General features: G+C 38.3%; 1 protein-coding gene across 1 annotated transcript in view; it reads right to left on the bottom strand.

Moving 5' to 3' along the window:
- Positions 1-16,191, bottom strand: part of LOC139712236 (casein kinase I-like) — an 89,464-nt gene extending 73,273 nt beyond the window's left edge. The window contains exons 1-2 of the mRNA XM_071624073.1: positions 16,133-16,191; positions 6,337-7,026 (exon numbers count right to left, since the gene is read on the bottom strand). Of these exons, the coding sequence (XP_071480174.1) occupies positions 6,337-6,514 (178 nt within the window). The 5' untranslated portion in view covers positions 6,515-7,026; positions 16,133-16,191. The remainder of the gene's footprint in view (positions 1-6,336; positions 7,027-16,132) is intronic.
- Between the last annotated feature and the right edge of the window lie 44 nt (positions 16,192-16,235).

Here is a 16,235-nt window from a genome sequence, read left to right as displayed (position 1 = left end):
TATTAATTGGCACTAGTTATCACTGGCATTCCAGTGTTGTGCTCCTGAAGGGTTAATGAAAATTCATCGTGGTGCATGTACATGTAGAATAACAGGGAGTCACTTAAATTCTTAAAATGAATTGGATGTACAATGTCTTTTCCCTCTGGCTAGGGAACAGAAATCCCCCTTCAGCATATACACAGAAGTGTGCTGGAAAGTATAGTTGCCTTGTAAAGAAGATACATATATCAGCTATTTATGTATTCAGATGGTCTCATCACAATGCCGACTCATTCTTCGGTTCTCTCCCCATGCCCACATCTCCATGGAAATGAAGGGAACTTCTGTGTGAATACTGCACAGTGCGCAGAATGGATGCATGCCCCATTTTATACACCATACACAAACACGTATGCCCACGCATCTTGTGCAGGGTTACTGTATACTAGTACAACATGTACCTTTCTGTACTGTGGGGCACAATCACTCACACACTGCACAGTTTCAGTTTTCAACGCATTGCAAAGAGCAGAAAGTGTGTGCATGCACACAGTCATTACTAGTATGTTCTACAGTTGTCTCCATTATAGATACATGCACATTGTACAACCAAACTGTATGAGGCACACACACACATAAAACACATTTGAAAAATTGACTCATCAACAGTATTATGTGGGATACATCTCTAATATAAGATGTGACCCTACAAGAAAATGTCACCACCCCTACCACACCTAAATCATACTTTTATCCTCAATCATAAATTTTTCTATGGTACTGATACAATTTACTTAATATTTCATAAAACTTTCATGAAACTCGTGTGTTGATGAATATCATTAAAAAGAGAGAGTGAGAGAGATCAATTACCGGTATTTATTGGCAATAGATGGTTAGTTGTTTTTTTTTACAACTTTGCTTATGAAGTACAGTGTAACTCGATGTTTTGCAAGGATCATTCAACAGATCAGTTTCTCAGGATTTTCAAGCAGTTACGACACAAACCTCCTTTGCTGCATGTAGGCCTACACAGTTGTATACTTTGTATAAATGCCCATTAAAACCATATTTTGAGACCCATGTCGCAAATACAATGTAATGCAGTATAGGCCTATATTACTGTACTGACACATTTATGCAGGAATGAATATTACCTACCTACAGGTTGTATGCAATACACCTTTCAAGTCTGTGTATTATAAGTTTACAATGTACTTAACTTCAAATGCCATGTTAGCATGTACAATACAGTACGCATCCGTGAAACTGGGTACCCCTGCCCAGCCCATGAAATAGTAACAAACACACACACAGTTTTATAATGTACAGTAACACAGTCGCACTCAACAGTACCAACGGTTCATCTGGCATTCATAGCATTTCACTGGAGGTATTGTGTGAGAAAAGTGCAGCTACAGGTTTGTACCACACACGCTAACCCATGGGATACCGCCAATGGTTCGTGAGATCTCAACTGTCAGTTTCGCGGCAACCAGAGGGTAACCACACGAATCATCACCTGTCTGGCATGACAAATCCTGGTCAGAACATTAGGTCCATGTTCAACAGCATTTCCTTTCCATGGAGAATAGTAAGCAAATAATCAACGTTGGTGAAGGTGATGGGAGAAACTATCACTTCCGAGGCGATCTGGATGTAGCTATCTTTCTGAAGCGTAGCTGAGGAAAGATAGCGTACACATTCAGATTGCCGAGGAAGTGATAGTTTGTCTCATTGCCTGAAACTAAAAGTTGATTATTTGCTCTATATTCCACATCTAGGGTCCTAGATATTCCCATTTTATTCCACATATGAAACAATTTTAGCTGTCTTTAGGGTATCCTTAGGGCTTAGGCTACATGTACGTACCAACTGTAGTTTACTTCAGACGTATGTGCGTAGATGACAAAACAACAAATTTGCTCCGCGCCCTGCGCATGGTACCGAAATAAAAGTGCGTTGCACTGTGGTCTATCACTTGACCCAGGTCAAATGATAGACCACTAGACCACAGTGCAACGCACTTTTATTTTGCGCGTACTCAAAATTGTAAGTTATATCACGCATAATATATTAGGACTGTGTGGTCTAATAGATCAGCGAAACAAATGACTATCATCATAGAGTGTAACGAACTTTTCTTCTCAGGTGATGTTATGAGTAAAACTACGCTTTACCCTGAAGTAGCACTCAGACAGGTCGATCATATTGGGTGTTATCAATTTGAAAATCTAATTGTAATTTTTGGGGCGACTTACTGCAGTATGTCCCCAAAAAATTACAATCAGATTTTCGCATTGATAACACCCAATATGATTAATTCTTTTAAATGCTACTTCAGGGTCTTAAAATATAACATTTTAGCTCTATTTTGCAGAAAACCCCATTCAATTTGGTTAAGCCGTCACAGAGAAATGTGGATTGTTGTAAAGCATGTCATGAGTCTGATTCTTCCAATTTTAGCAATTCAATGCTCTTGTGTGTGAATAATAGACAGAATTTGGATGGAAGAGATTCCCGACATCCTCTACAAAATTCCTCATTTCCCTTTGACCACTGAAGCAAATCGAATGGGGTTTTCTGTAAGATGTGGGTAATGAGTTATAGTTTCATACCCTGAATTTGTATTTAGATTGATTCACCATTTTTAAAGATATCATTGCAGAGGGCCCCGTTGTAATTTTTTTTGGGGGGACATACTGTATTACTGTGTTTGACTGTGAGTTCCGTTGAAAAGTTTTGCCTTCTGTTGTATAGCAATATTTGGAAAAAAAAAAACTTTTAGCAAGTACTGTTTTGAAAAGGTATTGACATGGACATTTGCACAGTACAACTATCTACAATCTGTACATGATAGCATGTCACATAATCAGCATACATTTAAAGAAACAAGGAAAAGTAGAAATTACGCGGTGCGTAAAATATGTCCCCGCCGGAAGTAGCATTTAGTAGCAAAATGTACAATATCGGTAAAAAATCAAGGTCAAAGGTCAAAGAAGTCAAAGGTCAAAATTCTGTGTAGAAGTTTTGAAGCCCTCACCTAGTGCCATCACAAAAAGCGAACGGAATCGAAATCGGGTTAGAAATGGCGAAGGAGTAGCATTTTGTAGCCAATGTACAATATAGGTCAAAAATCAAGGTCAAAGGTCAAAATTCTGTGTAGAAGTTTTGAAGCCCTCACCTAGTGCCATCACATAAAGCAAACGGAATCGAAATCGGGTTAGAAATGGCGAAGGAGTAGCATTTTGTAGCCAATGTACAATATAGGTCAAAAATCAAGGTCAAAGGTCAATGAAGTCAAAGGTCAAAATTCTGTGTAGAAGTTTTGAAGCCCTCACCTAGTGCCATCACATAAAGCAAACGGAATCGAAATCGGGTTAGAAATGGCGAAGGAGTAGCATTTTGTAGCCAATGTACAATATAGGTCAAAAATCAAGGTCAAAGGTCAAAGAAGTCAAAGGTCAAAATTCTGTGTAGAAGTTTTGAAGCCCTCACCTAGTGCCATCACATAAAGCAAACGGAATCGAAATCGGGTTAGAAATGGCGAAGGTGTAGCATTTTGTAGCCAATGTACAATATAGGTCAAAAATCAAGGTCAAAGGTCAAAGAAGTCAAAGGTCAAAATTCTGTGTAGAAGTTTTGAAGCCCTCACCTAGTGCCATCACATAAAGCAAACGGAATCGAAATCGGGTTAGAAATGGCGAAGGAGTAGCATTTTGTAGCCAATGTACAATATAGGTCAAAAATCAAGGTCAAAGGTCAATGAAGTCAAAGGTCAAAATTCTGTGTAGAAGTTTTGAAGCCCTCACCTAGTGCCATCACATAAAGCAAACGGAATCGAAATCGGGTTAGAAATGGCAAAGGAGTAGCATTTTGTAGCCAATGTACAATATAGGTCAAAAATCAAGGTCAAAGGTCAATGAAGTCAAAGGTCAAAATTCTGTGTAGAAGTTTTGAAGCCCTCACCTAGTGCCATCACATAAAGCAAACGGAATCGAAATCGGGTTAGAAATGGCGAAGGAGTAGCATTTTGTAGCAAAATGTACAATATAGGTCAAAAATCAAGGTCAAAGGTCAAAGAAGTCAAAGGTCAAAATTCTGTGTAGAAGTTTTGAAGCCCTCACCTAGTGCCATCACATAAAGCAAACGGAATCGAAATCGGGTTAGAAATGGCGAAGGTGTAGCATTTTGTAGCCAATGTACAATATAGGTCAAAAATCAAGGTCAAAGGTCAAAGAAGTCAAAGGTCAAAATTCTGTGTAGAAGTTTTGAAGCCCTCACCTAGTGCCATCACATAAAGCAAACGGAATCGAAATCGGGTTAGAAATGGCGAAGGAGTAGCATTTTGTAGCAAAATGTACAATATAGGTCAAAATCAAGGTCAAAGGTCAAAGAAGTCAAAGGTCAAAATTCTGTGTAGAAGTTTTGAAGCCCTCACCTAGTGCCATCACATAAAGCAAACGGAATCGAAATCGGGTTAGAAATGGCGAAGGAGTAGCATTTTGTAGCCAATGTACAATATAGGTCAAAAATCAAGGTCAAAGGTCAAAGAGTCAAGGTCAAATTCTGTGTAGAAGTTTTGAAGCCCTCACCTAGTGCCATCACATAAAGCAAACGGAATCGAAATCGGGTTAGAAATGGCGAAGGAGTAGCATTTTGTAGCCAATGTACAATTTAGGTCAAAAATCAAGGTCAAAGGTCAAAGAAGTCAAAGGTCAAAATTCTGTGTAGAAGTTTTGAAGCCCTCACCTAGTGCCATCACATAAAGCAAACGGAATCGAAATCGGGTTAGAAATGGCGAAGGAGTAGCATTTTGTAGCCAAATGTACAATACAGGTCAAAAATCAAGGTCAAAGGTCAAAGAAGTCAAAGGTCAAAATTCTGTGTAGAAGTTTTGAAGCCCTCACCTAGTGCCATCACATAAAGCAAACGGAATCGAAATCGGGTTAGAAATGGCGAAGGAGTAGCATTTTGTAGCCAAATGTACAATATAGGTCAAAGGTCAAGGTCAAAGGTCACGACTGAAATTCTGTGTATAAGTTTCAAAGCTCCATGTAGTGCTATCATATAAAGCAAACAGAATTAAAATTGGCTCATAAATGACAGAGAAGTAGCAAATTGAACATTTTGATCACACACGGACGCACAGACAGACAGACAGACGGACGGACAGACACACGGACACACACACGTACGGAGCCCGTTTCATAGTCCCCTGCTCGAACTCGTTCGGCGGGGACAACAAAACTTTTCACTATTTGCCATATCACATACAGTGCTCACCTGTTAATTGGGAATTGCTGTAGCGGTAGCCCCGCTCAAGTGCAACAAAACTTGATGTAACAATTTTTCACGTGTTATTTCTGCCATTTCATCAGAACAATAAACAAATTTGGCTGACAAACTTCCATTGTCCGTCATTAATGTCTAAAAAAAAGTAAGTAAATCCCTAGAAATAATCACAGGGATTTCATTTCTTTCCCAAGGGTTATTTTCTAACCAATTCAAGATAGATTATGCTGATTGCACAGTCTAAACATTTGCCGTTACATACTGTAGCAGGAGCATCATCAGCTTCTCCACATGCACCTTCAGTGCGACACGGAGAGTCACCTTCCCCATGTGTGGCCCACACTCTCCCTGTTTGTGCATACACGTAGTACACGAGTAGTGTACAGACAGTACAAGGAGGAATATATGAGAAAAATGTGTTTCTTGCAATCAGTGTTGTCATAATGTGTGTTTATGTTAAAATTAGCAGTGCTGCCTTTCTCCTCATTGATAGGGTCATAGGCATCACGACTTGATACAGTGTATGAACTGTGAACTCTAAAAAGGGTTTTTTTTTGTGGATTGACTGAACGAAGATGTCTGCTGGATTTTCCATAGGGAATGCCTTCTTCACCTCAAATCCGTATAGCCTTTGTGCTTGAAATATAGTCGACACATGTGTGCATCTATTTCATTTACAATAATGCAACTTATGACTAATTCATTGATTCATATATTTTTGTAGAAGCTTTGTCTTCGCTTCATGACATTTTATTTCTACAAATTCTCCTACGCAGATAATAGTAGTAACCATCACTAGTACTGTTCAGTATCAAAACTCTTATGTTGACACATCACTTACCTGATATACACATCAAACATGTTCATGTTCAACAATTTCAATAAGATGATAAAACTGGGTGTGTGATTGTGTGATTGTGTGATTGTGTGATTGTGTGATTGTGTGTGTGTGTGTGTGTGTGTGTGTGTGTGTGTGTGTGAGTGTGCGCATGCTTGTCTGTGTGTTGTCGTACACAAATTCAATGAACCACAGTCGCAAACCCTGATATCTGTACTTACCAAGTCTAAGTTCACCAAAGTTGCCGCATCCGATTTTCTTGCCCACCCTGAAATTAGGTCCCACCATAAGTACTCCTGAATTGGATGGGTTAGTGCCAGTTCTCGAGCTCGAGACAGTCCTCGCACTGCTCTTCTTGTTCCGGTGGCGATTATCGTCATATCTGTGTGTCCCACTCATCTTGCTGCGCTTGTTCCCAGACTCCCTGTGCGTACTTCCAGTTTTCTTCACTTCCTATCTGTACATGCGAACACACACATCAAAACTAGCACCTTTTTTGCCCTGCGACTAATATAAGCAGTAGAGGCAGGGAAACATGGATAAAATACAATGCAATATTCCAACTGACTCAGTGTTACTCCAAGGTTATACTCCTAAAGGTACGCAGAAGCTGTATCACTTATAAATGTTGTATTCCACAAATGCTTTCACCGTTTGTTGGAATGCATATTTGTTATTTCCTTGTTGTCGGTGTTGTTCTTCAGCAGGTTTCTTTCTCTTTTTTTTTTTTTTTTTTAGTTTCCACTTGTGGATCAATTACGAGGCAAGATGGGTTGATTCCTTTGCGACGGGACGGCTGGACACCTGCCTGATCTTCACGCCGGCGTGTGTGATCCACTTATCACCTGAAGGGTCCGTCCATTTGTTACGCCACCATCTAGCACCGGGTTTTGTAGTCAGATCAACAGCATCTGTGTGGCAAGCACAAGCATACAAACAGATGTGAGACACTGCATGCTATGCTATCACCTCACATGACTGAGTGTTATGGCTGACCATGGACACACACACACTCCATGGCATGCATTATGTGTGGTCTTCTTTACAGTTTATAATTTGTTATCCTTTTTTAAAGAATTAAACGCCACTAGATATTTCTCACACCACAAAATCAGAGATGCTTCCTCCTACTGTATAGGACCCAAGGTAAGGCGACTTAAATCAATGCATTCTAGTGCACACTAATTATAATAGCGTACCACTACTTTGACTTATTCTGATAAAGAATATTGTGACAAAATGTGACTTTCTGGTGGTTGGAAATCTAGTTTTTTTCCCCTCTTTGTGAGGGGCAAAAAAAGAAGAAGAGAGAAGCTTGACAGGTGTTGAGCATGAGAAAGGCCCTTGAGAGGTGAGTCTCACTCCAAAGGCGTGAGACTTGGTAGGTCCCCAAAATTGTTACTACTGGCCCGATTTTAAAATATAAAGTTTATAATAAAAAATGCATGGGAGATCATTATAAGCTATTACATACCAACAGATTTTGACCAGATGTGTATTTACATCACAAATTTCTGTAGTTTCGAAAGAAACTTTGGACCACTTGATTATCAATATCATTCAGCATTAGGGAAGAAATATCACTGAAAGTTTGCATAGCATATGTTAAAAGATGATGTGTATAATCATTATTAGCTCCTTCTCCGCCAATTCATATCAATACAAAATGAGCATGCAATCTTACAATTTGCAGACTATAGTAACAGCAAAAAGGAACAACAGTCTTACATGTGGAACAATGTTTTGAATCAAAACTTGCTATAGGTACTATAACTAGGGAATATAATGCAAGAAATCTGTGATACTAAATCATATTTGATCTTATTAGACTAACATCAAAAGAATGTCGCATCACCTCCTAGGGTCTGCGCTAGGTAATAAGTTTAACCGGTAGATAGCGTAATGCCCTGTGATTAATCATGGGTCACCAAATCAGTGGACAGACAAGTATACATGTACTTGTACATCAGTCATCGTCTAAAATAAAGGAGACACAGGAGAAGGCTGAGGCATAATACCTGTATTGACAGACATGATGCATGATATGGATCAGTGTGTGTGTGTGTGTGTGTGTGTGTGGATAACTGTATGCACTTCACGAAGCAATCTACAAAAATTAAGTAAAATTAACAATGCCCTTTCGGTGTGTTTGGATACAGAAATCAGTTTTCCCAATCACCCGACTGGACGAGTGGGTTGATACTTGTAACCCACATTGTAGCTGCTGGTCTAATTACAAAGCTACGTTTGTAGTTGGCAATTAAATGTTCCAGTACCACATGCAACCAACACTAGCATATTAATCAGCTAAGAATGGAAAGTATAATGTAATTCTTAAAAACAGCAATGAAATAAAGTAACAGATTGATGAAAATTTGACTAACTTGAATCAATGTCAACAGAGTCATGATTATTTGAATACCAGTGCATCAACAACAAATCCAAAGGGAACTGAACAAGAACTGCATGGGTCATGTAACAGTAGCATTACTTGCCTAATTAGAGACTCTTCACGATGAAGAATGCATTCACAATGTCACAAGTAATTGACTAAACTGATTTTCACAAGAGGCATTTTTTTTTTTGCCATGGCTGTATTCAAGATGTTGTGCCAAGACAATGTTTTCTTGCACAGTGTCCACAGCAGGGGACATTAATTTCTGCATACAAAATAATTAAAGTGAAAAAACAAAACAAAACAAAACAAAACAAAACAAAACAAAACAAAACAAAACAAAACAAAACAAAACTAGAATTATCACTGAAGGTGATTAATATCCCCGCCCCTAGTGCTGCTTTATAGTATGTGATACAAAATAATTAAAGTGAAAAAAACAAAACTAAACCCCAGAGGGTGTGTCCTTCTGTAAACAAGAAGAGAGAAACCAATATGAAAGATATGTTTACAGTGAAATGACAAGGACAACAACATGGACATTTAATACTGATCATTATTCTGCATGATCTACAGACAACGAAACGGAAACTACTTCCTTTGCATACAATGTACGGTATGTATCTCTATCTCTCCCCCCCCCCCCCCCCATCTTTAAGAAAAGAAGAAGAAGAAAAGATTGTGTCACTGCCTGTATTACTACATTATATTTCTTTGGGGTAAATCACCTGTTCTATGCTCCACGACACTACAGTTGCTTCCGACCCAGGAATACATGTTACCTGATGTGAGACATACTAACGGCATCCCTTCTTGTCTTCCAAGTGGCTCAGTGACTTTGAGCATCTTGCCTGCATCGCATGCACACGTCTACATCACTACTATTTTGACACTGTCTCTCTCAACAGTGTTCTATCACCTTATAAATCTGTTGAATGAAGACAACAAATAACTTTCCACGCCAGAATTTCTGTTTCCAGTTGGACACAATGTACGTACACACTTGATACCACAAGACCATGTTCCCAAGATAGACTAAGAACGAATACATACTGTACATGTTGAAATTCAAACACATCCAATGTACATAATTCACACTAGTGTGACAGTCTCTCACACACAGACTACATTGTGATTCTTTTGTGGTATAACATGGCAACATCCGCACCTGTGCTACCCTGGTGGTAACTACTGTATGACCCCTGCAGCTCGGTACAATCGGGGACAAAAAAGAAAATGGTGTTTTTGTCTTTCCTACAGTTGACAGCTTAATGTGTCAATCTGAGATTACATGGCAGAAGTACAACTAGTCCTTGCTAAGTTACAGACTACATGTACATATATGGCTATGGTGTCTAGACCAAACCTGGTGGGTAATGTGCAGTTAACAGTGTAATGTATGTGGGCTCTCATAAAAACCTTTGTGTACCCTAGACACACAAAGATAGAAACACACAGACAGGAAAAGCTCAGTACCCCCACGGTTATGAATACAATGAGTACACAATTGGAACTAGTGAGTGGGCAAAAATCGCTCTTTTCCTGTTATATATTCTACTCCTTATCCAGAACAAGAGTGTGGCGATTACAGGCCACCAAGCTTTGCATGGAAGAGAGGGAGAGAGAGATCATGTCCCACTGACATAAATAGATTGGTGATTCATAAACATTCTCTCTTCTCTGGATCAAATTCAATTCAGGTTTACATGTAACTGGTTACCAAACCTCCCAAACGGTGCACACGATGACTAATGCCCCGCTAGAAATTGTGGGCCACGCCGGTCAACACACCCACGACAAAACAGTTTGTTTGTTTGCTTGTTATTTTAATAGGAGATACTTAATTTTGTACAGCTTCCTTACAAAGTGCTGGGTACTACTATGTATACTGTGGATGTAGTGGCTGCTCAAGGCTTGAGGGCATTAGAGATGTGCATTGTCCATTGTCTTTTTCTCTCTATCTATTGGTAACTCCATACACTGTAACTATGCATCTCCTTAGGGTAAAAGAGTTCCCTAATGCATAGCGAGTGTGCCAGTTAAGGCCACTCTACATGTTTTACTAGTCACATGCTATTGGTCAAGCTTGAATTCCCATACGTCACATCTTTCAAGTAGTGCTTAGTCTCTTGACACAGCCATGAGCAACATGTGAACAGAATAAAATGAAACAACCACAATCTGCTTGTTTTTGGATGAAAATATGAATTCTTGCTACTGACACATGATACATTATTGTTGGATAGCTGATCACGAGAAATGTACACTGCACATGCAAGTACCTGGTATATACAGGTGTACTGTAGTTCCTTATTTTGCAAGAGAAATGCTAACAACAAATTAAATACTGTACATTCCTAATTTGTTAGACAGATTAGCTTGTCAGCTGCAGCAATTCACAGCAATTCGCAAAAACAGTAAGTTCAGGTAAAGATGGTGCACTGATACATGCAAATGAACAGTATGTATGTACAGTGTATCTTCCACATCTCTACATTGATAATTCTGAATGTGGTTTCTGAATACATAAACAATGTTTTCTGTTACTGTCATGAATGACTTAACTAAATACAGGCACTGCAGCATCCGGTATCATAAAATGGATTGATATGGATACTAAATACAGTTTGCAATGCTTATCCCACTGATGTCAACAAAATGTAGCTCTATGATTAGCAAACTGCCCACATGTATACATGCATTGTATACAACATCAGTTTACAAGACATTACGGGTAGAACAGATACTGTTATTGTTATGGATACCTTGTCGGCAAGGGTACAGTGTACTGTTGTTTTCGTGTGGGTTTAATTTTCGTGAATTTTGTGAATCACTATTGGACAGCAAATTTAATACACAAAAATGGCACCATATGTTCAAAGGATAATAATGTACAAAAACCTCAGGGTCAAGTTGCAAAAACAACATCTTGCAAAAATGTCTGTGACCTCCTCATTTGCAAAAATATCTTAAAATGCAAAAAATAACAGCTTACACAGTACCATACTGACCGTCACACATGCTCCTATAATATGGCACTCATATACTTGTGCTCACAGAATGCTTATTTATGTAGAGCATTACAATTTCAATTACTACATGTAACATAATATTTCAACCTTTCAGCCATAGCATAAACATCAAGAGTTGAGAATATTACTTACACCTTTCATCCCAATAGTTTTACCATTATTTTGATCCTAATTTACTAGTCTATTGCAGTAATATAACCAAGCATGTAACCATGACCACAGGATGACCATACCACTCCACCATGTCTGGACCACATGTTGGACTTTTCTAGTACTTTACTCTAAGAAACTGACAACCACAAGCAAATGTCTTGACAAAGTAGTCATGCAAAACCAAAACTTGGTAGTCTCTTAGCAAAACATAACAAAACAGCAAAGCACAGAATATGATTTCATGGCATGTGACACACGATAAATTTGCTATTCAATGATGCTGCTGTTTTGCATGACAAACCCTGTGTTTACAGTTTCTGTTTGCAATTGCAAACGTGATCATTAGGGCATCTGTAAAGGTTTAGGGGAATTTCAGAATGCACTAGGACGCAAAAAAGAAAAAAAAGAAAAAAAAAAAGAATTCAGGGTAGGAAAGCATGTAATGTATCCCATAACTGAGATTTGAGAACATCCTCCCTCACAATTACCATGGTACATACACTATACATTTATGTACGTGGGTCTATCATGTGATATCCCTGTACAGTAAGTACCAAGGGAAACCAGAACAGAATTGTGCCTTCACTACCTTTGAACATCAGCAAGGTGTCTGGTTTGTCCTTCATATAAGAGTATGGAGTATATCACAGATCAAACCACTGTATCCCCCTCCCCTCCTCCTGTAATCTGTCCAGACACAAAATTTTAAGCACAATGTATTTAGTAGTGGCTACATGAATGTCTGAAAGCAGTCTTGTACAAATTATTTTCTTTACTTTCATTTCTGGGCAACCACAATATGAAATGTGATGACTTGCCTGTATATGCCTAGGAAGACGAAGCAAAGTTATTATCATTTTGTGTTTATGTGTGTGTGTGTGTGTGTGTGTGTGTATGTGTTGATTCATCTACACATACATGGAAGTCATAGTTTTTCATGTAAGCTGTTGCTGAATGCTGTAAATGATATTCTCCCTTTCAATACTTTACTAATCTATGACGGTGATCCCTAATTTGTTAAAATGATTTAAATCCATCTTTATAAGCATTGAATACCAAAAAGTGAACCAATGTCACAATTGTACATTGGCAATTATTTTGAAAGGGGGCATGATTCCACATGAGACACACTAATAATGAATTGCTACATACATGTATGTAGGTATGTGTGTAAAGCAATCACAGTGGCTCAAAATACAGCCAACTTGAGAAGCAATGCTACTCAGCAAATTCATCTACTTTTAATACATTAAATTGCATATTTGGAAATGAGAATTAAGACACAAACACCAATAAACAAAAGAATATCTTGATGGGGGGGGGGGGGACACAAAATCTTCAGAAGGCCAAATATCTGCACAATGGACACACTGATCACTCCTTTTAACTAAAATTCCTACAGCACTAATGGAGCACTGCATGTTGTCATTCTAGTTCATTATCATGCAGGTCTATGTAAAGTCACTGAAAAATTTATTGGGAATCAGGCAAAGCTAGCACACAGTGTGCCTAATTATTGAAGTGTACCTGCCTCGACTTTTGTCTTTGCCTTACATGTATTTCACATGCACCATTGTACATGTACTCTGTTTACTGTACCTTTAACCCTACTAATCCCAGAAGCAATCTTAACTTACGAATGGAAAATACACCAACCAATCATTAAAACTTACAACATGATGGAAATATCTGTAGATCTGATTATTATTTTGATACTGATGTCACTAGAAGCTGTGGAAGCAGTTATCACATGAACATTTTGATCATGACAAATGGTACAGTCTAAACACACAATCTAATTTGCATTTTATATTTTTTCCAAAATATTAGTACATTTTAGCCCTGTTCAGTTCCACTGTCTATACTTGGTCCTGTTTCATATGCTGCTTGATTTATTGTATATAACCATGTACACTTGTTGTACCCTAGCACAAGAAAAGCCAAAAAATCAGTGAAGCAGTCTTAGCTACCAACCGCAATTCTGTGAGCAGTAGTTTGTAGTCTACATTCATGTTAGGCTGCTCCTGCTTTTCAAACCAAACAATCTTGTCAAATCACTTTTGATTGTTTGCAGAAAATGTGTTATCACAGCTTAAATCAGTATGATGATCCAAATCAAAGCGCAATAAGCATTATATTAAAAGTTCTTCATACTATTTTGAAATATGTTACAAGTTCAAATGCAGCAGCAAAAGGGCAAACTTGTCAGCATTCCAAATGACATGCATCCTTACTTTTATACAGTGTACAGACAGTATCTAAATGGTCTACATACAAACAACAAAGCACACATTGTACTAGGAAACCTATAAAGAGAACGCTACACTTAGAATGGATTGCAATACAGTGGACTCCCATTATAACGAAGTCCTCGGGACTGGCAGTTTTCTATCATTATATCGAAATTTCGTTATAATCGAACAAATAAACAATAGAAATACATAGAGCGGATAATGTTGCCGCCATAAATGACAAATAGAGTTCTACTGGTTATACTTTCACTCGCTACTCTTCATATGTGCAAGCACATTTGTATGTAACAGAGATCCATGAGCATGCCCCATGGAAATGTATCAATGTAACACAATACAACAGATCTATTTCTTAATGTCATGAAGTGTGCCCGGCCCCTTGAAACCCTGAATTGCATGAATTTTTTGATCAATTCTTAGGTCCAGCTTAATATCGTAAAATGCAAATTAACAAAGTCTTATAAGTTTTAATAGTAGGGTAAGCCTACCAGTATTCGGTCACCTACCGCAATTCAGTCATTTATCACTAATCACAAGCCAGTAAGTATACTGTCACAATTAATGTTGTACATGCAAATCACATCATTTCACATACTAGCACTGTCATTCACAACAGGAAAGTCCCTTAGTCCCCTCCAAAAATCCAACCAAAATCCCAAATTTCGCCATTAAAATGCAAAAAACTTTTCCAAAGCACACATGAATGAAACCCAGTTTTAAGAGTCAGGGTTGCCGAAAAGGAGCTAAAAATAACAAATACGAAATAAGAAATACGCCATTTTCTTGCGTAATTTTTCACTTATCACAAGCTCAGTGTGATGGTATGCGCAAAAACGCAGAAGAAAAACAAAATGTCTGTACGTGCCCGTGTAATGTTCAGGGGTTGAATGCAAGTGCCGACTTGCCAGAATTTGGTCACAAACAGGCGTCGCAATGTCCCCGATGCAATTTTGTGCCAACAAGGTACATCGTATGGTGCGGCGCATTTTTCAGTCATCTTGAATGCACATTGACAAATATATTTGTAGGAATATCGCCTGACCGAATTCTGATCGCGTTGATCGTATTCTGGGGGATTATCAAAGTGATGTTTATTATATATTTATTTTGGGATTTTGTGAAATTCCACGATGTACTTCAAAACATGATATATTCGCGGCGCGAAATTTTTGCGAATTGGAGCCGATGGCCTTTTTCGTGGCATGAAATTTTCGTGAATTGTCACTGGCGTTCAATGCATATAGTGTAGACAAGAAATTTTGCATGCATTTTAATTTCGCGAATCTTGGCGATCGTGAAATTAAAATGCACGCGAACATTCCTTGTTTTACAGTATTTAACAAAATAAGAATTGAGATAAAAGAAATTTGATATATTTAGAATACATTTTTGTAGATATGACTTTGGGCCTAGAGTATTTCATAACAATAATACCATCATTTTAAATTTTGAAAATATCGCAGAAATGACTGAATACAACACAATGTAAAGTAGTTTAGACAATCAATCCAGCCCCTTCAATCTTTATTAAGATTCAAAATGTTTTTGTCTTACCATAAAAAGGTACAGTAACATACCTAGGTTCTAGATTTCTAACTAAATTTTGAAGTGCATTTGACATTCCTAATTGCTAATTGGCCTTTCTAAATTTGTTACGTCACTCTCACTCTCTTGCGTCAGGTGGTTTCATGTTAAAATTCAAAATTCAAGAATGGGAGAGACACCTCAGTGCAAATATTGCCCAGACATAATTTAGACATAAGACTTCCACTCTAGAGAAATTCAAACTGAAAAGAGTGAAATTTTTACACTCATTTTGCGCGTAGCGTACAAAAGCGGTCGGTGCAGTGGAGAGCTCTTAAACTCCTTTCTCGCCGAGCGAGAATACACGCTGTTGGATGGTCTCCGAGTATGACCAGCTGAGCGGGTTGCTGCTGCTCAACTTGCTGTACATCGCAGCGCAATTCAAGTGCCGAGACCCGAGTGCATGCATGTTGCTTGTGTTGGCCACTTCCTGTTGCCATGGGCGGTAGACTGATCAAATATACCTGCTTTATGCGTACAAATACATCAGATCATAGTGTAAATTGTTGAAATCCGACATCATGTTTCTACTACTTGAATTCAAGGAAGCTAAAATATCAATGCTTTCAAATTCTGAACATTATAAACGATAGTACGTTACCTGAAAGTATAATTCCTCCATTGAAAATCACGTACGATTCATCGACCCGTTGTTCGTCTAGTTCACAATAACGTCACTTCCGGCATACGATCCTTATTTTCAT

The sequence above is a fragment of the Diadema antillarum genome, unplaced genomic scaffold, assembly GCF_040938485.1.
Source record: "Diadema antillarum isolate AM-2024a unplaced genomic scaffold, OU_Dant_1.0 seq00001774_RagTag, whole genome shotgun sequence".
Lineage (NCBI taxonomy): Eukaryota > Metazoa > Echinodermata > Echinoidea > Diadematoida > Diadematidae > Diadema > Diadema antillarum.
The sequence above is the reverse complement of the archived record's forward strand: the minus strand, read 5'-3'. Positions and strand labels throughout refer to the sequence as shown.